The sequence below is a fragment of the Pipistrellus hanaki genome (assembly GCF_964339955.1).
Source record: "Pipistrellus hanaki genome assembly, chromosome: 18".
Lineage (NCBI taxonomy): Eukaryota > Metazoa > Chordata > Mammalia > Chiroptera > Vespertilionidae > Pipistrellus > Pipistrellus hanaki.
In genome coordinates this window covers 639,464-663,168 of record NC_140520.1, presented here as the reverse complement: position 1 = coordinate 663,168, position 23,705 = coordinate 639,464, and the positions used below count along the sequence as shown (strand labels likewise).

The window sequence follows — 23,705 nt, the reverse complement described above, 5'->3', positions numbered from 1 at the left end:
TCGATGTTTCTCTCGCTCTCCCTCCCCTTCCTCTGAGATCAAGTGAAAGAAAAAAGAAGGACCACCCCAGGTGTCCACATAGCCCTCGGCACCCTCTTGGGGCCAGCCACCTGCTGCCCTGTGTCTGGCTGATTTGTCCTGTGTTGACCCCCCAGTCCGACCACTTCAGCCGGAGGGGCCGGGCCCTTCCTGCCTCCGAGGCCGCGGATGCGAAGCCCGCGGACGAGAAGCCGGCCTGGCCCCCGGTCCTCATGGTGGAGGAGCTCACGGAGCTGGAGCGCCTGGAGGACCTGGACACCTGCCTGGTAAGATGCAGCCCTCGGCGAGGCTGCTGGTTCTTATAGAAAGGCTCACCCTGACAAGCCAGGCCAAGCAAAACGCCCCCGGAGACGATGCTTTCAGATGTGCCGCTGCACAGAGGCTGTAAGTGAGGCTGATGGAACCTACGGTTCAGTCCCGGCCGGGTGGCTCAGTGGATAGAGCACGGCCCATGGACCGAAGGCTCCTGGGTTGGATTCTGGTCAAGGGCATGTACCTCGGTTGCAGGTGCCCTGGCCCTGGTCGGGCGTGTGCAGGAGGCAGCCAGTTCCTGTGTGTCTCTCACGTCAATGCTTCTGTCTCTCCCCCTCCCTTCCACTCTCTAAAAATCAATGGAAAAACATCCTTGGGTGAGGATGAACAAAAAAGAAAAGTACTCGGTTTCGTAATAAACAAAAACCTTTTTTCAAAGACAGATGAACATGTGCACAGAGCACAAGTGACAGGTGTGTGTGCTGTCCCCCGTGACGCAGGCCTGTGTCTGTGCCACTGGGAACAGCCGTCCCCGTGCGTCTGCCACGCCTGGCTCACCTGGGCCGTGCCCCCGGGGCTGTGGGCTGGAGACAGTGGTGGACGAGCCGTCCGCGTGCACTCATCACCACAGCACACGCCTCGGTCACAGCGGCGGCGGCAGCTCTGAGGAGGCGGTTCTCATTCTGCCGTCAGTGCTGCCTGCTGGTCCCCTCGTCCCCGTCTGAGGCTCCGAGGCCGCAGCAGCTCGGTGCGGCGGGTGCTGAGCGGGAGGAGACGGTGCACGGAGGGAGCCGCTCTCCGAGGCCGGAGGCTTCTCCGTTGCCATGGTTCTCCTCTCCGTAGGACTGTGATTCTGCTGGCCTGTCCTTGAGGAGCCAAACCAATGGGGAGGCCCCGCCCCCTCGCTAGAATGATTGGCAGTGATTGGCCCTGGCAGGGAGCCTCGGCTGGTTTGGCTTAGTGCAGTGGTGGGCAGACCTCAGCTCTTCGGCCCCTTGAGTGTGGCTCTTCCACAGAGTACCACGTTTGGGCGCATACGTGCAGTGTGATTGAAACTTTGTGGCCCATGCACAGAAGTCGGTTTTCGGCTCTCAAAAGAAATTTCAGTCGTTGTCCTGTCGATATTTGGCTCTTTGACTAATGAGTTTGCCGACCGCTGGCTCCGTGGTTGGGGCATTGACCTGTGGACTGAAGGGTCCCGGTTGGATTCTGGTCAAGGGTGTTTGGGAGGCACCCAACCCATGTGTCTCTCTCACATTGATGTTTCTCTCTCTGTCTCTCCCCCTCCCTTCCACTCTCTCTCAAAATCAATGAGGAAAAAAAATTCCAGTAAGGATTAACGAAACAAACAAACAAAAAAAAAATAGAGAAAGAAAAAGAAAGAGAAAGGCAATCTAAACTGTCTGTGGGAGTTAGCTGTACCGCTCTCATGTTTGCGTCTGTAGTTAACCTGTTAACGGGACCGAAGTCTGCATTGCACTCCACGTGGGAGTAGTGGAGCATGTATTCTAACGTCCCCTCCTTCCGTGCTGTTTCCAACTTAACTCGGCGGGTCCTAAAGGAGGCGTTTGGAGAACAGTCCTCGCACGGCGTGGCCTCGGCAGTCTGGAGGAGGGGACGCGGGCGGTGCCGAGAGGCCTCCCCACAGCTGCTCCGGTGGCGTGGGGGCCCCTTCGCGGCAGGCCCGCTCCTCCTCTCCCAGGCTGAGGAGCCCCGGACACGCCTTCAGAATGTTAGGTAGAGGCCCTCCCGCCTTTCAGCTCCCACCCAGGGGCAAGGTGTCCTGGGTAACCGGCCTCCCGTCCTTCCTGTGACGATGCGGGATGCAAAGCTGCTCCCTTAGTGCAGCAGGGAGCGCAGACGGGCACCAGAGGCCCCGGGGACGCTCACACGCCCACAGGCCCCTGTCCGCACCCGTTACGGACCAGCTCCGGCCAGGACAGGTGCGGGAGCTGTGCTGTCTCCGTCCCCAGAGGGTCGGCCAGGGGCCTCCTGCACCCGCTTAGCCGGTGGGTAACGTCTCCCAGCGGCTCGGGGTCAGGCTGCTCCATGCTGCTCGTGACGGCCTGGGACCCCGTGCGGCCTCCTCCCTGCCCAGGCTCTGCCGAGCGGCCCTCTGTCTGCTGGCGAGCGCTGCCTCTCCCGTCCTCGGAACGCCTTTGCTGTCTCCTCTTCGTTCACGTTTCTTCTTTCTTTCTGCTGCACGGAGACCCTCTGCTGCACGCATGTGAGTACTGGGGCCGCCTGCTCTTCCCGGCCCTCACTTCTGCCCTTGTGTCCGTTGGCTTCCGCGCTGCCTGGCTGTCCCCCGACGTCGTCCTGTCGCCCCGCGGGCCCTGGACGGAGCAGGCAGCGGTGACCACACTGGGTCTCCCAAACAACGCAGCTCGCGAATCGAGCGGGACTGTCAGACGCCCCAGCCGAAGGGTTAGCATGTTGCTCCGCGTGTGTCCTGAAGATGTGAATTGAAAATTACTTCTGCCTGGCCGGTGTGGCTCAGTGGATAGAGCGTTGGTTTGCGGACTGAAGGGTCCCAGGTTTGACTCCTGATCAGGGCACAGGCCTGGGTTACGGCCTCGATCCCCCGTGAGGGGAGTACAGGAGGCAGCTGATCCATGATTCTATCGTTGATGTTTTTTTTTTCTCTCTCTCTCTCCCTCTTCCTTCTCTGAAATCAATGAAATATTTTTTTAGGAAATGGAAAGTTGCCCCGTATGGCTCAGAATGCGTTTTTAGAAACTAACTGATTCTGTCCAGGCTGGCGGGCTCAGCCTCAAACTGGTCTGTGAAGTGTCTGGTGCTGATGCCTGGGGACGGGCACGACAGATGCACAGACGTCGGGGAAGGCGAGGGGCAGAGACGGGCTGAGGCCAGGCTGGGGAAATGCACCTGTGGAGGGAGGCGGGGACGCCGGGCTCGGTTCGGCTTCTCGGACCCGCAGCGCCTCCGGCTGGAGGGGCCCTGGGCGCTGGCCGTGGTTTGGGTTTGGGTTTGGGTCTCGGTCTGGGAGGGGGACCAGCAGGATGAAAGCTGACTTTCTGGGAAGCGGGCAGCCCGCCTGGGCCCCAGGTGGGGGTGGGACGTGCCCGGGGCCACGTGGCGGGGCTGACGCTGTGGCGTGGAACCCTGTGCCCCGTGTCCAGGGGTGGTGTGGGCGGACGCTGGCTCAGGGCTTCCTGTGATTCGTTGCTAGATGACCCCTAAGTCCAAGAGGAAGACGATCCACAGCCGGATGCTGCGGCCGGTGTCCCGGGCCTTCGGTGAGTGTGCACCTGCCGCAGGGCCCGGGCGGGCGGCGAGGGCCAGCCTCGCGAGGGGCTGCTCGCTGAGCGGGGATGTTCCTGACGGGCGGCGTCTTCCTGCAGAAATGGAGTTCGACCTGGACAAGGCCCTGGAGGAGGTGCCCATCCACGTGGAGGACCCGCCCCTCCCCGCCCCGCCCCGCCCCGCCGAGAGGCGGAGCTCCGGCCTCATCCCCGAGCTGCCCTCCGAGGAGGGCCGGAAGCTGGAGCACTTCACCAAGCTGCGGCCCCGGCGCAACAAGAGGCAGCGGCCCACGCAGGCAGCAGTGCGTGGGGAGCCCTGCTTTGGGGAGCCCTGCCGGGGGGAGCCCTGGCCGGGGGAGGGGGAGCCCTGCTGGGGGCCCTGGTTGAGGGGAGCAGAGCACCCCTGCCATCCTTTTCCTCCTGGGCCAGTCCTCAGAGCTGCAGCCTATTTCTCTCCCCCAGCATGCGCACACGCACGCGCACACACGCACACACACGGACACACGTGGACATACACATGTGCACATGCATGTGCACACAGGCCCTGTCTCCCTGGGGTGGCCGCAGGACGCAGGGACAATGCTGTCCCCGACGTGTGCGCAGTGCACAGCCTGGGCCCCCTCCCGGGCCTGCCCCCTGCCGGTGCTTCCTGGCTGCAGCCCTGGGCCTGCCTGTGTCGGACGGAGGCCCATGTGGGTCACCGCGGTCTCCCACCGCTCAACACTGGCTGTGTGATGAGGGGCTTGCAAGCAGCCTGTCCTGCAGAGACGGGCCGTGGGAGCCCTGCGCCCTTGGGAGCACACGGATGCTCCCGTCCCCCGAGCGATGCCCACTGCTGGTCTTGGTTTTCCATTTGTAGTGTATGTCTTTATTTCAGAGAGGAAGGGAGAGGGAGAGAGACACATCAACGAGAGTCATGGGTTGGCTGCTTCCTACACGCCCCGCATGGGGGGTGGGGTCCACAACCCGGTATGTGCCCTGACGGGAATCGAACCATGACCTCCCGGTTCACAGGTCGATGCTCAGCCCCTGAGCCCTGCCGGCCGGGTGGCGGTAGAGACACTGGCTCTTCCACAGGCTTCGCCAGGCCTGGGTGCGCCCTGGTTCCTCCCTTGTCCTTCCTGCCCCGGTCATACCTGAACCCGTGACTTCTGTCCGTGTGGACTGGCCCTGTGGTCCCAGGGCCTTGACCGTGACCACAGTGTCTGTGAATTCATTGACCGTCGGTCACTGTGGTGCCGTCCGGTTGGCAGGTCAGTGCTGCGACCATGGTCCCGCAGGACGGCGAGCGGAACGGCCTCATGGGGAGAGTGGACGAAGGTGTGGACGAGTTTTTCACCAAGAAGGTGACCAGGAGGTGAGTTCACCCGCTTAGAAGTCACGGCAGTCATCTGGGACGTGTCTGCTGAGGTCATTTATTTCACACACGTGTAGATGGTTTCCAACGGGCTTTACGGCTCTGAGGGTTTGCAGATGTCATCTGCAGGCCAGCAACCTGGCCATCAGCTGGGAGCGTGTTAGAGACGCAAACGCCTGGCCTCACCCCCAGACCTGCTGGCGGGGAGCGTCTGTGGTGCAGCGGCCTTCTGTTTTTTAAAAATTTTTATTGATTTTTTTACAGAGAGGAAGAGAGAGGGATAGAGAGAAATATCGATGAGAGAGAATCATCGATCAGCTGCCTCTTGCACACCCCCTACTGGGGATGTGGCCGCAACCAAGGTACATGTCCTTGACCGGAATCGAACCTGGGACCTTTCAGTCCGCAGACCGACGCTCTATCCACTGAGCCAAACTGGTTTCGGCTGGTTTTGTTTTTAAATTTGTTTGTACTGATGTCAGAGCGGAAGAGAGAGGAAGAGAGAGGGTAACACCTATGATGAGAGAGCATCACTGATGGGCTGCCTCCTGTGCACCCCACACGGGATCGAGCCTGCAACCCGGGCCTGTGCCCTGACCGGGAATCGAACCCTGACTTCCTGGCTCACAGGTCGACACTCAGCCCTGAGCCATGCCCGCCGGGCCCCTGTCTGTGTTTTGACTGGCTCCTGCTGGAACCTGGATTACAGTGAAGCCAGCAGGGTGCCTTCCCCTGTGTCCCAGGAGGTCATCGGCCAGAGGCCCCGAGGCCCAGGACCTCGGCGACGGGGGTGACGAGAAGAAGAAGAGAGAATCTCGGAGGAGCGGCTTCCTCAACCTAATCAAGCCCCGGCCCAAGGCCGAGCGGCCGCCCACGGTCCTGATGGCGGACGAGCCGTCCTCGCCCAGAGGGGCGGGCAGAGGCCCAGGGGACACGCCCCGGCGGGAAGCGAGGCCGGCCGAGCACAACGGCAGCTCCGAGCGGACAGAGGAGGCGCAGACGCCTGAGCCCCCGGAAGACGGGGAGGACGCGGGGCGGCCGGAGCCCGGCGACGGCAGGGGCAGCCCCCCGGGTGGCCGGCGGTACGGCGTCCAGGTGATGGGCAGCGGCCTGCTGGCTGAGATGAAGGCCAAGCAGGGGCGGCGAGCGGCCGGCGCGCACAAGGTGAGCCCCGGACTCGCCGTCGCTGGGTTTTGTCCGCGGGGAGAGCCGCGGCCCCGGTCGGCGGTGGAGGTCCCATCGCGCTGACGCCCCATCCTCTCGGCCACGTGGCGGCTGAAGCCAGTCTCATTGTGGAAATGCAGGTCCTAATGTTTCACTGAGGTCCTGAGTCGTCCCCTTTTCCAGACCAGAGCCTTCCTGGGGATATTCCAGATTTAAAAGTCAAAGGGAAAGAGAGCCAAGGTGTTCTGTTAGAATTAGTGGAATCCTGGGCCCCTGTGGTCGGACGCTGTGGAGAAAAGGGCGTCACGGTCTAAACATTGCTGAGCCCCCAGCAGACTGGATGTGTCATTCACGCTCCAACCCCCGACTGCCTGTTTCCTCCTGCAGCTCCTGAGAGGGCTGGACCCTCGTGGCCCCGGAGCCACAGGTCACGCTTAACCCGGCCGTGGCTTCTGTGGGTCTCCCTGGGCGCTTCGAAGTTTGCAGAACAGGGTTCTCCAAAGACAGGGGATTGCACCCCGCCTTTCTGTGGAGGAGGAGACTAGATCCGCTCCCCCCAGGAGCCTTGTGTTCCTGCAGGACCGGGGCTGCTCAGGGGACTCCACACCCGGGCAGGTTTTCTTTAAAAATATATATATATATATTTTCAGTGATTTCAGAGAGGAAGGGAGAGAGATGAGAAAGAATCATCAATCGGCTGTCGCCTGCATGGCCCCCACTGGGGATGGAGCCTGCAACCCAGACATGTGCCCTGACCAGGAATCGAACCGTGACCTCTTGGTTCATAGGTCGATACTCAACCTCTGAGCCACACTGGCCTGGCATTGCTATTTGGTCGTGTGTTCACCCATGTGGTCTCACGGGTGCTCCCGGGCACCTTGGTTATCTGGCAGTTTCCTGGTTACAGGTCCCTCCCACCTCCCTCGTCCTTAGGGTGTGGAGTTCATGGGCTCCGAGACCTTGGACAGGGAGCGGGCTGTGTGCACCAGGCGCTGCTGGGTCAGCTCCCGCTGAAGAGCAGCTGCCTGGGGGTGGGGGTAGGGGGACAGAGGGCCCCAGGCCTTCCTCCCGGTGCTTTGGGACAGAATTCTCCTGGGTTGGTGGTAGTGCAGCCAGGTTCATGCCCGTGGTCTCTCAGCGCCACCTAGTGTCCATTTACTATAACAACAAGCTCTAGCCGGGCTCAGTGGGTAGTGTGTAGGCCTGCGGACTGAAGGGTCCCAGGTTCGATTCCTGGTCAGGGCACATGCCTGGGTTTCAGGCTCAGGCCCCAGTGTGCATTAAGGTGTTTATCTCTTCCTCTCCCTTTCTCTCTGAAATCAATAAGAACATGTTAAAAAGATATATAAATATATGTAAAACAACGATAGTAGAAACCAAGTATTAAAAATTTTAGCCAGCCGGGGATTCCCTCTCCTACGGTGGGCGCGAGAACCTCTCCGACATGTGATCCTGACTCGTCGGGGGCAAAGCCCTCCCCCCACCCCAAGACGGTCACATAAAACCACGGCAACAGCCAACAACAGTAATGGGTAGGAATTACACCTGTTGCTCTTTCTGGTCCGATCGGCACAGAGTAACCGTTTTCGGTGTGCCGCGGAGCCCTGGTAACGAGGGGTGTGTGCTGAGGGGTGAAGCTGTGAGCGGCTCCGTTACAACAGTGGAATGGGGGGCTTCCCCACGGCCACGCTGCCACACCGCCCCTGTGAGGGTGTGGACTTAGGGCCGTGCGGTGAGGACGCGGCTCTGTCACCGCGGAGGCCGGAGGGCGACCGGAGCCCAGTGCTCCGGGGCCTGGCCTCTCCTGGGCCCCCTGGTGGCCACTGGCTGGCACAGGTGCTGCCCGGGCAGCGGCGTCTCACCTTCCTGTCCTCGCCGTCAGATGCCTTCCACACGAAGTCTGAGGGCTTTTGTGTTTCTTGTTGTTAATCCTCACCCGAGGGTGTTTTCCCTGGTTTTTAGAGAGAGTGGGAGGAAGGGAGAGGGAAGAGTTAAACAGTGACTTGAGAAAGACTGACTGGTTACCTCCCAGCACCCCCTGACCTGGGCACCTGCCCTTGACTGGAATCGAACCCGGGCCCTTCCGCCCACAGGCTGACACTCTATCCACTGACCCACACCGGCCGGGCCCGGGGTCTGTTTCTAATGCGTTCCTGTTGCTTACCTGTCTGCTGCTGACACGCCACACCCGTGTCCGTGGCTCTGCCCGGACCTCTTCTCTTTGGGGCGTTCCCGGGGGAGAGGCTGGTCCCGCCCCTAAGACTCGCTGTTCCGCCCCCGGCTTGGAGCGGGTCCTGCCCCGGGCAGCGCAGGCCCAGGCGGGGGCCGTGGGCGGCAGATCCCACCGCTGCTCAGCCAGGGAGGAGCTGAGAGCCGCTCGCCCTGGCCAGTTCGCCTCAGTGGATAGAGCCGACGGGTCCCGGTTTGATTCTGGGCAAGGACGGTTCCTGGGGGGCGGGCTCCTCCCTGGCCCCGGTGAGGGCTCTTGCAGGAGGCAGCCAATCTATGTGTTTCTCTCCCATCGATGTCTCTCTGCTGCTCCCTCTGAACACCCGTGGAAAAGGCCCCGGGGAGGATCTCTGTTGTCGTTGTCGCACTGTCTGCTCTGCTCCTCTCACACTGGAATGAGCGCGCGCTCGGGGGGTGCCTGGGTTTTTCAGAAGCTCGGGAACGATGCAGCCTCCCAGGACCCACCCAGCCCGGCCACCAGCACGAGCCCGGAGCAGCCGGACGGAGGCGGGGCAGGTGAGTCAGGAGGTGCAGCCCCTCCCCCCTGTACTTAGGGAAACCCCTGCTGTTCCGAGTCACAGGTGATTGACAGGAGGAAAATAGATGGGGGCAGGGCAAGAGTGGCCTCTGTGTTTCCTGTCCTCAGCCTTCCCTCCTCCTCCTCCTGCCCAGCGCACCTGGGGCACGGCCACACCCATGGCCTTGTCCCATCCTTTTCCCATCCCCAAAGGGAAGACAGTTCGTTGAGAAGAACTTATAAACTATGGACGTTGGCGGGGAGGGGGGACGCGGAGGATGGGACAGTTGGGGACATGCTGATATTTTTATTTTTTTAAAAATATTTTTATTCCTTTCAGAGAGAGGAAGGGAGAGGGAGAGAGAGAAACATCAATGATGAGAATCATGGATCGGCTGCCTCCTGCACGCCCCCGACTAGGGATGGAGCCCGAAACCCAGGCCTGTACCCTGACCAGGAATAGAGCTGTGACCTCCTGGTTCATAGGTCCACGCTCAACCGCTGAGCCCCACCAGCCGGCTCCCCTTTGAGTTTAAAGCTGCCTTTGTACCCGTTCTCGCTCCAGGGCCGAAGCTGCCCCCCGCGCTCCCGGGCTCCCCGGAGAGGACCGCCCGGGCGGAGCCCCGGGTGGACGCGGGCCATCGCGGCCGGAGCGCCTCCGGCGCCAAGCCCGCCCTGCAGACGCCCAAGCCCAGCCCGGCGGCGCGGCCCGCCCTCCCGCAGAAGCCCCGGGCGCCCTCGCAGGCAGGTGAGCGCTCTGGGCGGGGCGGTGAGCGTGGGCTCGGGGCCTGCAGGGGCCATGACCCAGGGGCTGGAGGCTGGGGAATGGCCGGCAGGCGGCCTCTGACCAGCGCCTCCGGGACTCCTCCGTCCGGCTGCAGGCACAAGGGGGACGGGGGAGGCATCTGTCCCTGCCTCCAGGTGCAGGGCCCACGCGGCAGAGGCTGGAGGGAGCGCCCCCTGCTGGGCCGTGATTGGGGTTCAGAGCAGGGTGTGGCGCACCTGGGCCTGATTTTTAAACGTGTTATTCAGAGAGGAAGGGAGAGGGAGAGAGAGAAACATCAGTGATGAGAGAGAAGCACGGATCGGCTGCCTCCTGCTCGCCCACACTGGGGATGGAGCCCACCACCCGGGCCTGTGCCCCGACCGGGAATCGAACCCTGACCTCCTGGCTCCTAAGTGGAGGCTCACCCCCTGCGCCCCGCAGGCCGGGCTGGGCCTGTCTGTCAGTGCCCCGCACAGACGCCCGGTGTGCCTGCTGGCTCGCGGCTGGGAGCTCAGTCAGAAAAGTCCGTGCTGCTCCTGGAGGATGTGCCTTGTGCGGAAAGAGCCCGCCGCTCCGTCTGAGGAATCGGCCCGGAGCCGCGTGACCCAGGAGCTTGTGTCTCCACAGAGGACGTCTCGGACTCCCCGTCCGGCCTCGGCTCCCCCAGGGCCGCTCTGCTCCCGCCCGTCCTGAGGAAGGTGCCCTTGGACAAGGGGAGGGAAGGCCAGGGCAGCCCCCAGCCCAGCCCCAGCCCCAGGACGTTCTCCCAGGAAGGTAGGCACGCTCGTCCCCGCCCAGGCCTCCCAGGCGCCCCCTCGGGAATTCGAGGTGACATCAGCGTCCCTTGGGTCAAACACTGGGACCTCAAGCCCGCATTACTGACGGCACGGGATCCGGCTGGAGGTCACGGGGATTCGGCTGGAGGTCATAGGGTCAGGATTGAGATCATGGGGATGGGTTGGAGGTCATGGGGGTCAGGATGGAGGTCACAGGATCAGGATGGAGGTTGTGGTTGTCATGATGGAGGTCACAGGGTCAGGATGGAGGTCACAGGGTAATGATGGAGGTCGGGATGGAGGTCGGGATGAAGGTCATGGGGTCAGGATGGAGGTCGGGATGGAGGTCACGGGGTCAGGATGGAGGTCGGGATGGAGGTCACGGGGTCAGGATGGAGGTCGGGATGGAGGTCATGGGGTCAGGATGGAGGTCGGGATGGAGAGACACCTTCCCCCTCCGCTGAGACGGCGGCCTGGAGGCCTCGGGTCTGGAGCACTCACCCCGTGCTCCTGCCCTGGCGCCCTCACCGAGCAGTAGACAGTGTTGGGTTCATAGGTCAATGCTCAGCCACTGACCGCGCCGGCCAGGCTGTCGCATGACTGAAACGAGGCCTCGAGTTCGAGGGCAGCTCCGTGAGAGAGCGTGGCCGGAGCCTCTCTGGCCGGACAGTCACGTTCTCCCCCGAGAAGCTGAGACGCACGAGTGCTGGTCACCCCTTCCAGGCCTCGGGTGGCGCTGGTTCCCCTCCCGCCTCCTGAGGGAGCGTTAGGGCGGGGCCCGCCTCCCCCCAGGAGAAGCCCGGAGACCGTCACTCCCCTGCGTGGGTCCAGCCAGTGGGTCCAGTGGAGGCTGTTGGGTTCTGTGGGGAACGGCCACCGACCAGGACCGGCGACACGCGGGTCCGTGAGTCCAAAGGGGGCGCGAGCTGCCGTTCCATCGGGAGCGTTCGTGCGCGAGGCCGTGGTGTCGCCACGCGGACGGGTGTGCTGCGGCCGGGTGAAACGGCTCCTTTTCCTCAGCTCAGAGAGGCGACCGGGACGGGGGCAGGCCTGCCGGTGGAGGGAGGCGGCCGGCCAAGCGGGGCCCTGTGCTTGCGGAGGAGGCGGCGAAGGCAGCTGGGCACCGGAAGCCACAGCCAACAGCCGGTAGAGCCCCCGGCGTCACCCTCGGGCCCGAGGCTAGAACCGGCACTAACCACTTCCGTCAGGGAACCCTGTGGTTCGCGCAGCTGACTTTTTATTTTTTTCTGAAAGGCAACAGGATGGTCCTCCCATCTGGGGAAAAGGGTCGACTTACAAGATTTAAGAACCATTGATTGGCTCTCCTGCTGGGCGTCGAGCCCGCCACCCCCCTCCCCGGGACATGTGCCCTTCGTCAGAATCGAACCTGGGACCTTACAGTCCACAGGCTGACACTCTTTTAGGGTTAGGGTTAGGGCATGTGCCCTTCGCCAGAATCGAACCTGGGACCTTACAGTCCACAGGCTGACACTCTTTTAGGGTTAGGGTTAGGGCATGTGCCCTTCGCCAGAATCGAACCTGGGACCTTACAGTCCACAGGCTGACACTCTCCACTGACCCACGTCGGCCAGGGCGAGGCAGAGCTTTTCTGGGGAGTATATGAAATCTCTCTATTGTCCTTTTTTTGATAAGGACACCCATGGTTCCAGATGTTTCCAGGTTTTGGAAATTTGCATTTGAACTGTGGTAACCATGGCCGAATGTCACTTCATTAGCAAAGCTCCTTTGATCCAATGCGATGTTCCCTATTCAGTCTTCAGTCGGCCACTAAACGCACTCAGACAACACACAGACCCAGAGACACCCCCGCCCCCCTCCTTTCACCCCCCCTCCCCCCCTCTTGCCACACTGATCATCCCTTGACTTGGGATGAAAAGAGGAGGCAGGCAGAGAGAAGCCAGCCCCAGAAAGGCAGGAGTCTGTGGCTGTCTCAGATGTTCCCCGTGACTTCTCCGGTTTAAAATTCTCATTTTGATGGGATTAAATGGGACCATCTTGTATTTGCTTTTTGCCTCGGTTTCTTGAAATACGGGTGGGAACAGCAAAGGGACATTTTTACCGGGCCTCCAATTAAAGTAACTTCACGTATGTTTCAACGCCGCTCTGTTAGTGCCAGTTCCTAGCCCTCGGCTGCGTGCCCCTGAGCGCCGCCTGGCAGTCTGCTTTCGGAACGGTGTCTGGCTTAACCAGTCGCGGTCGGCAGAGCAATTCTGCCGGGGGTTTGCATCCTCTAAGTCTTCTGAGACGGATTCCTCCCCTCCTCGGCCCCGCGACCATGACACAGGCCGCGGTTCTGAAAGCACACTGCCCGCGGCGTCACTGTCCTGTGCTCGTTGTGTGGCCGTCTGCGCGTCGATGGGCCGGCCGGCTGCCCGCTTGCTCTCAGGGGAGTGTTTGTAGCTGCGCCTTCTGAATTTCACACGTGTCCCCTCTTCCTCTCGCTGTGCACTGCGGTGTCCTGTCAGCGCGTGCTCCTTTTTCTGGAAGAAATCGCTGGTTTTGGCTTCGGATGGCCTGTGATGGCCGCATGGCCTCCTGACTCGGAGAGGCCGTGTATCTGTTTAACACATTGCGGACGGATCAGGAGGATTCTCGATTCATGTCACACAGTGTTTTACCAAGTATTAGCTTGGAGGAACATGTAATAAATAACTCCAAAACGCAATGGGTAGTTAATTTTAAAGTGTGCCTTTAACATTTATATAAAACGTTTTTGTACTCGTTTAATAGAAACTATTGTGTTTTTTTTTTTATTTTATTTCAGAGAGGAAGGGAGGGGGGGGGAGAGAAACATCAATGCTGAGAGAGAATCATGGATCGGCTGCCTCTTGCATGTCCCACACTGGGGATCGAGCCAGCACCCTGACTGGGAATCAAACTGTGACCTCCTGGGTCAACACTCGACCACTGACCTGCCCAACTGGGCCAATTTGTACTTCTTAACCCCCTTCCCCTTTTTCTTTTTAAAAATTATTTTATGTAAAAAGGAAAATGCGGATGTCCGCCAGGCACATAGAGGAGGCTTGTGTTTGAGCCTGAGAATGGTCTCCTGAGCGTCCCCTCTGAGGCGCCCGCTCGTTGGTGGTCGAACGTTCAGTAGCCGGTTCCGTGGGGACGAGCGCGGCTGCATCGCAGTGACGGGAGGTGATCCAAGCAGCGAGGGCTTGCCCGCGGCCGGGCCCCGGCTGCCTTGGCCTGTGGCCTGTGAGGCGGCTGCACACAGCCTGTGGGTGTGGCCCTGGCCGAAGTGGTCTCTGCACAGAGGCTGTGAGTCACAGTTAACCGCCTGTGACCTGTGCGGCCACACCCGGGGCCCCTGAGCCTTCCGCAGGGACAGCCCAGGCCGCTGACCCAGGGGAACAGGCGGCTCTGGAGAGGTGGTGGTGAGTCCTGCTCCCGTTTCACAAAGCCTGCCTTCGGTGGCTGCGAGGAGAGCGGTGACGCGTGAGGAGCAGTGACGGCGGCTCCAGCCTCCGCCCCCATCGTCCTCTGCCAGGCCCAGGGCCTCCTGTCGGCGAGGAGTCACGAGTTCTCGTACCCGAGTTGCCTGCCCAGTCCTCCCGGTCCGCTGTGGGGGCACCTGTGGCTGGGGTGACGTGGTCACCTCCTCTCAGGCACCCCTTTCCCTCCCGCCCTCCTCCGTGTGGGTTTCCCGCCCGATTCTCCACCACAGCCCTGCCCCGAGGGTCCCCTCACAGGCTGGCGTCGTGTATGTTTTCTGCTTCGACACGCCTTCTGTCTGAGTCTCGGTGTGGTGCTGCGTGTTTCTGGAACGTGTCCTCCCGACGGGCCGGCCTCGCCATGGCTGGCGGCCGGCGTGTTGGTGAATCGGTGACGAGCCCCCTCCCTCCCCCCTTCTGTTTCAGTCTGGAGGAGGAGCTGGGGCCCGCAGCCCCAGGAGTTCCAGGACCAGAAGCCGTGGTCCCCCCGCAGGGACGGCCGGCAGGGCCGCAAGCCCAGCGACTCCGGGGAGGACACCGAGAAGGAGTTCATCTTCGTGTGACGGTCACGGCCCCGACGTCCGGCAGCGCCGGGCGGCCTCCGGGGGCACCGGGCCGCCCCGCCGCCGCGGCCTCGTCTCCCCGGCCTCGTCTCCCCGGCCTCGTCTCCCCGGCCTCGTCTCCCCCGGCCTCGTCTCTGTGCTGCTCTCTCTGCTCTGTTCTTTCCACGGAACCAGAAGCAGACCCACTGCTTGGTGATCGGCACACGTGCTCTGGCTTCTCCCGGCACTGGCGTTCTGCCTGTGCCTTCGCCGGTGCCAGCCGGTGCCGCGGCCATACTTGAATTTCTCCTGGCGGCTCTGCTGCCCTGTGGGAGGAGGTGGGGAGGGGCCCGGCCACTGGGCGCGCTCCCGCAGGGGCACCGCCCGGGGCCCTGGGCCCTCCGCCCAGGCCTGTCAGACGGCCCCCGGCCCCCGGCCCCCGGCCCCTGGAGCGGCTTCCTCGCTGTAGCAGCTGCACCTGTAGTTATGACGGCACACTAACGAGCCCCCCGCGTAGATGTATGTGCCGAGTCAGGATGGCGTGTCCATCCCCGGGGGGGGGGCGGCGGGGTGCGTCCCCACGCGGTCAGCGGCCTGGCCCGCCCACCGGCAGGCGCGGTGGGGACTGGGCAGAGGCCGCGGCCGCCTCCCCATGTGCCCGGGTAGAGGTGCACAGTGGGCTCGAATGAGGGTGTACGGATATGCTCGTTTTTTAAAAATTTCTTTACTTTCTGTCTGCATATGAGCTTTGAATGTGTAATTTTAAGAGAGAATTTAAGAGACCGGCAAACAAATAAAAAAATACTACTCTTTCTATGACACGTCACTTCCCCGACCTGCGGGAGGTGTTTTACAATGCGTATATTTATACCAATAAATGGTCTCACCGGGGCCCACCGCTGCCGTTCGATGCGTTTGGCTGGTGGTAACGGACGCTGTGTTTGGGTCCAAAGTCCAGGAGCAGCCGTTCCCAGGCTCTCAGTTCAGCGCCCACGGGTCGTACCCGCCACCTGCCCTCACCCCGGGGAGGAGTCCTGGTCACACGTGGGATGCGAGTGTGAACCAGGACGTGACCCGAAGGGTTTGCCTGTTAAATGGAAGGGCCTTAGCGTGTGATCCCAGGTTGGTGCCTGTGAACACCCCTGGAGGACGCACACCGGTGAGCCACTGTCCTCCGGTACCTCTGGGGGTGAGATTATGGGGGGGGGGTCTTCCTTTTCTCATTTCCTGATCTACATGATTTAAGGGATCTTTTGTATTCATGTGGTTACAAAAGAAATGACATATAAATATATGTTTTTAAAAAGCGTTCGCTCTAGTTCCAGTAATTTTCTTTTTATGACAAATCTGTCCAATTTCTTTTCGTCTGCTTCCTCCGTCCATGGGAACCGGGCGGCGCTCCAGTGAGACGACCCCTCGGCACTGTACGGTCCGGAGGGGTCCCCAGGTAGCTATTGGGGGTGATGCCAGAGGAAGCCTTGTGTGCAGTCCCAGCTGGAAACACCTTTCTGACTTTGTACAAAGTTGCAGACATCCTAGTGGTTTTTTCTTTTTCTTTTTGGTTCTCTGAGTTTTTTCAACCTTCCCTTCTAACAGAGCCGCCCCTCAGCTCCCCCTGGGCTGCTGTGGGCTCCTGCTGTGGGCTCCTTTATCTGTGCTGCCGTTCTTCCTGTTTTCGCAGTCACCACACCTTCGCTGTTGGCCGTCTTTACCATGGTTACTCTGAACTCCGATAAGTTTCTCATCTCTGCTTCGCTTATCCCCTCTCCCGGAGAATTCTCTTGCTCTCAGTGGGGGTTGGAGCTGCTGGGCAGCGGCTGCACTGTCACCGAGGGAAGCTTTAAAACCCTCGGCGCCACGGCCTGGCTCCAGCCACGCCCGCAGGGTCTCCGTGGAGGGAGCCACGTGAACCACACGCGGCCTCGGGCTGACTTCAGCTGCGTGGTGCTGGCTGTGCTCCGAGTTTTCTGGTTAATTACCCCCCTCCCCCTCCCCAGCCCCAGCACCCCATTCCCAGCGGGGAGAACCTCCCAGCCCCAAGGGGCTCCCGGCTCCTGCAGATCCCATCCCTAAACGCCCGAATCCGGTCCACGGGGCCCTGACACCGTCACCGCCTCCAGCCCTTTCACTGGGGAGCTCCCTCTGGAAAACCTCCTGAGCCAGGCCGGCGTGAACCAGAATGTCAGGGTTCGATTCCCGGGCAGGGCACAGCCCCGGGTTGCAGGCTCGATCCCCAGTGGGGGGCATGCAGGAGGCAGCCGATCCATGATTCTCTCACCATTAATGTTTCTCTCTCCCCCTCTCCCATCCTCTCTGAAATCAATAAAATTATATTAAAAACAAACAAACACGAGACAAATTTGGAAGTGAGTCCAATGGAAGGGGGTATTTTCTGTGAGTGAGAAGTTTAAGGGTGAAGGTGGGGACCATGGAGAGTGCGGCCCCAGCGCCCAGGGCTCCCGGTGGGTGGGAGGGGACTGGGAAGGGGGCAGGGAGCGGGGAGAGGACCGGGAAGGCTGGGCCTCAGATGGGCAGGCTCTAGGCAGCTGTCCCCTGGCAGGGGCGGGGCTTGGGGACCGCTGAGCCACACCAGGGCGACAGCCCCTCGCCAGCTGCAGACTCAAGCCTCAGAGAAGGTCCGAGAGGGCAGGAGCTGGTGTGCGGGGAGGTCAGAAGCCGGTGCAGGGAGAAGGCAGGAGCTGGTGCTGGGGGAGGCAGGAGCCGGCAGGGATGGCAGGAGCTGGTGTGGGGGGAGGGCAGGAGCCGGCGGGTGAGGGCTGGAGCCAGGAGTCAGTCTGACCCAGGTTCCAGCCGCTCCCGGGTTGCACTCGCCGTCAGCACCATGGACAGCGCGTGGGCCCCTGTGGCTGGGACGCTGTGGGCTTCCTGAGGGTCTGGCAGCCCCTGGCCCCCAAGGTGAGCGGCACCCGGGCCGACCCTGGTCTCTCCGCGGAGAAAGGAAAGGTGTCTCCCAGAGTCAGCGTCACCGCAGGGCCCGCCCCAGCCACCTGGGGATGCCAGAGAGTTCGGGGGCGGGAGGGGGGCTTAGCCCCACTTTCCCAATGTGTGTGTGTGTGTGTGTGTGTGTGTGTGTGTGTGTGTGTGTGAGAGAGAGAGAGAGAGAGAGAGAGAGAGAGAGAGAGAGAGAGAGAGAGAGTGGGGGGAGGGAGGGAGGCCATGTGTCTGCACAGTCACAAACGTCATGCATATTGAGGCTGGGGCAATGGCCTCCCCTAAACGGGCTCAGTGCTGCCGAGGGACTTGCTGTGGAGGCCCCTCAGAGCGAGGAGGAACTGGACTTTCACAAAGACACTGCCCCTCCCCCAAACCAGCTGGGCGGCCCGGGCTCCCCGACGTGGTCTCTGCTTTGTTCGTTAATGACCCGCGGCAGCCATCGCCGTGGTCTGAGCCCGCACACCTGACCCCCTGGTTCCCAGGTCGACGCTCAGCCCCGGAGCCACAGGGGCGGGCGACAGCGGCTCTGAAAGCTCTGCCCTGGGGACAGTTCTCTGGCCTTGAGGGACCTGCTGAGGGAGGAGCGGCCCTCGGCCACCCTGTCGGGGTGAAGAGGGGCGTGGCTCCCCCTGGGGGCCTCTGGAGCAGGGGTGGGGGGTCCCCCATACTGTGAGCCGCAGGGAGGGGCCTCCAAGAGCGGCCAGGGTCTTGCCTGTGGACGGTCCTTTCTGTCCTCAGCCCAGCATCCGCGGCGTCGACCCCGAGAAGTCCCGGGAGAGCCTTCTGCGTCCCTGTGACGCCGACGGGGCCGGGAAGATCCAGAAGTCGGAGCCGGCTCTGTGTCCGGCTGAGAAGCAGCCCCTGATCTGCAGGCGGCTCTGCTCGGCGCCTGGTGTGCGTCTGGGTCTCTATGCTTTGCTGTCGGGGGAACCTCAAGCGAACCGTAGCAGACAGCGTGGGATTTGTGATGAAAGACGTGGGTCCCTATCGCTAAGGACTCGGTGCTTTTCAAAGCCCCTCCCCCTGCAGGCTGTGTGTCCCCTTCCCTGTGACCTCAGGCTTCCCCCACCCCAAGCCTCCGTGAACCCTCTCATTCCCCTCCCCCCCGTCTGCAGTGATGGGGCGGGCAGTGTACCCACCCTGTGCTCCGTGCCCTCCCATGACCTTCTGCCTCGTCTGCCCGCCGTACCCGCTGTGCCCGCTGTGCTGTCTGCAACGCGACTCTGACCTGGAAATAAACCTGCAGCTGCAAAGGGACATGCGCTGCTGACTGTGTGTGTGTTGTGACCCTGGCGGTGTCTGTCTGATGGTTTGACAGCCCACAGCTCCTCTAACTCAGGGGGAGGGGAGGGCGGGGGCAAGACCCAGGTGGGAACAGCCTGGCCGTCCTTCCTGTTCTCCGGGAGCCCTGAGTGTGGCACCAGGAGGGACTTCAGCCCCGGCCGGCCTGGCTCAGGGGTTGAGTGTGGACCTAGGAACCAGGAGGTCAGGGTTCGATTCCGGGTCAGGGCACAGGCCTGGGTTGTGGACTCCATTCCCATTGGGGGGGGAGGGGGCGTGCAGGAGGTAGCTGACCCATGATTCCCTCTCATTATAGATATTTCTATCTTTCCCTCTCCCTTCCTCTCTGAAATCAGTAAATAAATATATATATATTTAAAAAAGAGGGACTTGATTCAGGTCGACTCTTTACAAGACCAGGAGACGCGCCCCAGCCCCTGCCCGCAACACCCCGCCCTGAGTAAGCGGTTCCCGGGTCCTGCCACCTCCCGAGCCGTCGATTTTCCTTCTCTACACGCCGTGCAAAGCCGGAATAAAGAAGGAGCTCGTCAGGCCCTTTTGGGGAGATTGTGTATAAACAGCCTCACAAGGACAGCAGTCTGAGTGGATTCGGGGCCAGCGAGGAACGTCACTCTCTCTCCCACCTCTCCTTTCTCCTTGGTCCTCGGACTGGCCTGGAGCTGCATGCTTGGCTTGCCCACAACTGCAGTTCCTCTGCTCTTCCCGAATAAACTCATTAGCTGTGCAATAACTCGTATAACTTAAAAAAAAAAATGTTGTGTGTGTGGGTTTTTTTTGTAGGGAAGGAGGGAGAGGGAGAGAGAAATATCCACCGGCTGCCTCCTGCACACCCCCTTCTGGGCAACCAGGGCACGTGTGTTCTTACCAGAATCGAACCAGTGACCGCTGGGTGCCTGGGACAAGGGTGCTCAGCCCACTGGGCTACTCCAGACAGAGCCGGTATACCTTTCAGGTTTGAACCTGTTAGCCCTGACCATCGGGCGGAGGTGGTGCTTTCCAGATTTCTCTATTGTGAAGTCACGCCCTCCTCCCTGTCCACACTCTGTGCTTCAGCGAGTCTGGGAGTTAAGCTACCCTTGCTTGGTGGGGAGCATAGGTGACATTTTTGAAATTCTTGTTTAGGAAAATTTTCACATCCCCATTCAGTCATTTATATCATTATTCTGGTTTTAAAATGTTGCATGTTAAAGTTATTGGCAATGTTCTAAACATCTAATTTGTCCCAGTATCTGCAAGTTTTGTCTTAAAAAATTTTCCTTCCTTTGAGCCTCCCCCAATTGTGTGCCTTAGTACTTATGTACATTAATTCAAGAGATAATTTCATACTTGATTGCCCCTAGTTAATGTATTATAGTTTATTCTCTTTAAATTCATAGGACTTTAAACGATCCTTCACACCTGCTTCTATACATGTCTATGTGGAACTTCAATGTCCAGCAATTTTTTTTTTAGATACCGATTAGATTGTTTTTTCTTGGAGATAAGCAAAACTTGGATGCTGTAATTTTGAATTCGACATCCTAAGTGTTCATTTACTTTCCAAATTGACTTGGTATTTGCAGTGGAAACAGAAACTAAAAATGTCTCTGTAAGCTTCTGTAAAGGACCAAAATTCCCTAATAATTTCAAAAAGTCCACATTCCAATCTCTGAGAATGACACTAGGTCCCATCACATATGGCATCAAGCTCATTTTTGAGATACATTTTAAGAAAACACTTACTAAGCACATGTGAAGTCAGTTATCAAATACACGACCCTTTCCCAGGTGGTAAGACTGGTTTGCTAACGCCTGGCTTTCGCTGCCTGGGGATTCCGGAGAACTAGCAGCCCGCTTGGAGGGAAGCCCTTTCTAGGAGCTCCTTTTGCGGAAATCACGCAGCTTGTTGGATCCTTAGCCTGGAAGTCACAGAGCCAAGTCAGAGCGCTGAGGCCTGCTCCTCCCTAGGGCTCCGTAACTAAGCTTGCGGCTACCCTAAAAGCAAACCCCAAAGGCCCTCTAGGACCGGAACCTGGTTTTTAAAGAGCCCGTTACCGGAACTAGAGGTGGTCCCTGGAGCGCTAGGCTTCCCTAAGGAGCTCGCCAGAGAAGACAGCAGCCAGCTTTTCACGCTGTGTACAGCCTTTACTGAGGACCTGCGTGGCTCTGAAAAGAGCCTTTGGTTTCTTTCTCTGGATGTTCAGGTTCCTCACTTGCCCTTGGCCTTGTGGTGGCTCTCGGTCTTCTTGGGCAGCAGCACGGCCTGGATGTTGGGCAGCACGCCGCCCTGCGCGATGGTCACACCGCCCAGTAGCCTGTTGAGTTCCTCGTCGTTGCGGATGGCCAGCTGCAGGTGGCGCGGGATGATGCGCGTCTTCTTGTTGTCGCGGGACGCGTTTCCCGCCAACTCTAAGATCTCCGCCGTCAGGTACTCTAGCACGGCCGCCATGTACACGGGCGCGCCCGCCCCAATGCGCTCCGCATAGTTGCCCTTGCGGAGTAGCCGGTGGATGCGGCCCACGGGGAACTGCAGCTGGGCTCTAACGGAGCGAGATTTGGCTTTGGCACGAGCCTTGCCACCCTGCTTGCCCCGCCCAGACATAACTTAAGATGGCAGCAGCAACAACTAGAAATCTAACTAAAACACGCCACAGAGGGCCTATTTATAGTCTGCCGTAGATTGTGACTTGCCATCTGATTGGCTGACTGGCGGGTGTCTATCCAATCAGAGAGCATTACTGAAATCACTTCATTTGCATACACGTCACTACCATTATCCAATCAGATGGCGGCTGCCCAGCGGTCAGTTGAAGGCCACCCTATAAATACCAGGCCTTTGGCCACCAACCGCTGTTCCCTGACCCGTGTCGGTGGCAGTTGCGGGGCTGAGCACGCACCATGCCGGAGCTGGCTTCGAAGGGCGCCGCCATTTCCAAGAAGGGCTTTAAGAAAGCCGTTACCAAGACTCAGAAGAAAGAGGGTAAGAAGCGTAAGCGCAGCCGCAAAGAGAGCTACTCGGTGTACGTGTACAAGGTGCTTAAACAGGTGCACCCCGACACCGGCATCTCATCCAAGGCCATGAGCATCATGAACTCATTTGTGAATGACATTTTTGAGCGCCTCGCTGCTGAGGCGTCGCGCCTGGCGCATTACAACAAGCGCTCCACCATAACTTCTCGCGAGATCCAGACGGCCGTGCGCCTGCTGCTGCCCGGTGAGCTGGCCAAGCACGCCGTGTCCGAGGGCACCAAGGCCGTCACCAAGTACACCAGCTCCAAGTGAGGCGCCGCGGCCCGGCCCCCGACCCCAAAGGCTCTTTTCAGAGCCACCTGTAACTATTTAGAAAAGGGCTAAGGTTTCAGTTGTGCACCACACAATGCCCCCAGTGACTATTCAATTTTGCAACACAGCGCTTTCCAGGAAACATAGGTGGCTCTTAAAAGAGCCTTTGGGTTAAAAGGCCACCTAGACAGGCCAAATCCTTTTACTTGGAGCTGGTGTACTTGGTGACGGCCTTGGTGCCCTCGGACACGGCGTGCTTGGCCAGCTCGCCGGGCAGCAGCAGGCGCACGGCCGTTTGGATCTCGCGAGAGGTTATGGTGGAGCGCTTGTTGTAATGCGCCAGGCGCGACGCCTCGCCCGCGATGCGCTCGAAGATGTCATTCACAAACGAGTTCATGATGCTCATGGCCTTGGATGAGATGCCGGTGTCGGGGTGCACCTGCTTGAGCACCTTGTAGATGTAAATCGAGTAGCTCTCCTTGCGGCTGCGCTTGCGCTTCTTGCCCTCTTTCTTCTGAGTCTTGGTAACGGCTTTCTTAAAGCCCTTCTTGGAAATGGCGGCGCCCTTCGAAGCCAGCTCCGGCATGGTGCGTGCTCAGCCTCACAACTGCCACCGACGCGGGTCAGGGAACAGCGGTTGGTGGCCAAAGGCCTGGTATTTATAGGGTGGCCTTCAACTGACCGCTGGGCAGCCGCCATCTGATTGGATAATGGTAGTGACGTGTATGCAAATGAAGTGATTTCAGTAATGCTCTCTGATTGGATAGACACCCGCCAGTCAGCCAATCAGATGGCAAGTCACAACCTACTGGTGGACTATAAATTGGCCCTGCATTTGCCCTGAGGGTATCTTCTCCTCGCAGGACATATTCAGCACCATGTCTGTGTCGGCAAAGCCGGATCGCAAGTCTCGCGCCAAGACCGTATCTCGCTCTTTCAGGGCTCAGCTACGGTTCCCCGTGGGACGTGTGCATCGCCTGTTGCATAAAGGCAACTACGCGGAGCGGATCGGCGCCGGCGCGCCCGTGTACCTGGCGGCCGTGCTGGAGTACCTGGCGGCCGAGATCCTGGAGCTGGCGGGCAACGCGGCCCGCCACAACAGGAAGTCACGCATCGCGCCGCGCCACCTGCAGCTGGCCATCCGCAACGACGAGGAGCTCAACAAGCTGCTGGGCAAGGTGACCATCGCGCAGGGCGGCGTGCTGCCCAACATCCAGGCCGTGCTGCTGCCCAAGAAGAACGAGAGCCACCACAAGGCCAAGGGCAAGGGCAAGTGAGGGGCAAAAAGCAACGTTCAAAACCAAAGGCTCTTTTCAGGGCCACTCAAGTGTCTGAGAAGGAGCTGAAGCAAAACGGTGACTGACAAGCCCTGGCCGGCCCAGATGGAAAGGTCTCGGCTTTGGTTCCAGGTCAAGGGCACGTGCCCAAGTTGCGGGCTCCATCCCCGGTGGAGAAGGAGGGGGGTGTATGTGCAGGGGCAGCCAATCAATGGTTCTCATCATTAATGTTTGTCTCCCTTTTCCTTCCGCTGTGAAACCAATAAAAAATGTTTTAAAGTAACGGACTCGAGTTTAGTTGGCCTAACTAACCCAACAGGACACTGGACTAGCCTAGTTGCGATAACGGGCTCTGAAGTTGCTCAGTCTAGTTGCAAGACGTGTGACGACCGCAGCCCCTGGCCTCGGGGCTGCTCTTTAACCAGACGGCAGTCCCGGCGGCGGCAGTGCGGTTCCCACGGGGAGCGGCCTGACCCGAGGCGCCCCGGGCGGCGCCCGTCAGCGGGGAGAGCGTCTGTCCGATAAGAGGGGACCTTGATCT

General features: G+C 60.2%; 5 protein-coding genes and 1 long non-coding RNA gene across 9 annotated transcripts in view; 3 read left to right on the top strand and 3 right to left on the bottom strand.

The window, feature by feature from the left end:
- The window catches only part of CARMIL1 (capping protein regulator and myosin 1 linker 1), a 57,202-nt gene extending 42,014 nt beyond the window's left edge, over positions 1–15,188 (top strand). The window contains exons 29-38 of one of the 4 annotated variants that reach the window (XM_084865596.1): positions 156–305; positions 3,485–3,551; positions 3,657–3,859; positions 4,811–4,914; positions 5,658–6,078; positions 8,739–8,823; positions 9,390–9,572; positions 10,218–10,364; positions 11,387–11,512; positions 14,254–15,188. In XM_084865596.1, the coding sequence (XP_084721722.1) occupies positions 156–305; positions 3,485–3,551; positions 3,657–3,859; positions 4,811–4,914; positions 5,658–6,078; positions 8,739–8,823; positions 9,390–9,572; positions 10,218–10,364; positions 11,387–11,512; positions 14,254–14,390 (1,623 nt within the window). In that variant the 3' untranslated portion in view covers positions 14,391–15,188. Of the gene's footprint in view, positions 1–155; positions 306–3,484; positions 3,552–3,656; positions 3,860–4,810; positions 4,915–5,657; positions 6,079–8,738; positions 8,824–9,389; positions 9,573–10,217; positions 10,365–11,386; positions 11,790–14,253 lie in introns of those variants that run through there. The other 3 variants (XM_084865597.1, XM_084865595.1, XM_084865598.1) reach the window with 3 other exon arrangements.
- On the bottom strand, positions 6,706–8,365 carry LOC311612601. Its single transcript, XR_014793315.1, has 2 exons — positions 7,832–8,365; positions 6,706–7,796 (listed from the first exon to the last, which is right to left on the bottom strand). It is a non-coding gene; the product is annotated as an uncharacterized lncRNA (long non-coding RNA).
- Positions 15,189–20,814: 5,626 nt separating the features above from the next.
- LOC311613134 (histone H2A type 2-A-like) lies at positions 20,815–21,207 on the bottom strand (the record flags this gene model as incomplete). The annotated part of the gene is made up of 1 exon (XM_084866624.1): positions 20,815–21,207. The coding sequence occupies one exon, from the start codon at positions 21,205–21,207 to the stop codon at positions 20,815–20,817; it is 393 nt and encodes a 130-aa protein (XP_084722750.1).
- A 296-nt stretch (positions 21,208–21,503) lies between these two features.
- On the top strand, positions 21,504–21,887 carry LOC311613090 (histone H2B type 1-A-like; the record flags this gene model as incomplete). Its single annotated transcript, XM_084866558.1, has 1 exon — positions 21,504–21,887. One exon carries the CDS (start codon positions 21,504–21,506, stop codon positions 21,885–21,887), a length of 384 nt encoding a protein of 127 aa, XP_084722684.1.
- Positions 21,888–22,089: 202 nt separating this feature from the next.
- On the bottom strand, positions 22,090–22,473 carry LOC311613082 (histone H2B type 1-A; the record flags this gene model as incomplete). Its single annotated transcript, XM_084866550.1, has 1 exon — positions 22,090–22,473. One exon carries the CDS (start codon positions 22,471–22,473, stop codon positions 22,090–22,092), a length of 384 nt encoding a protein of 127 aa, XP_084722676.1.
- A 170-nt stretch (positions 22,474–22,643) lies between these two features.
- Positions 22,644–23,286, top strand: LOC311613133 (histone H2A type 1-like). The gene has a single exon (XM_084866623.1). The coding sequence runs from the start codon at positions 22,766–22,768 to the stop codon at positions 23,162–23,164; it is 399 nt and encodes a 132-aa protein (XP_084722749.1). The 5' UTR covers positions 22,644–22,765; the 3' UTR covers positions 23,165–23,286.
- The last annotated feature ends 419 nt before the right edge of the window (positions 23,287–23,705 follow it).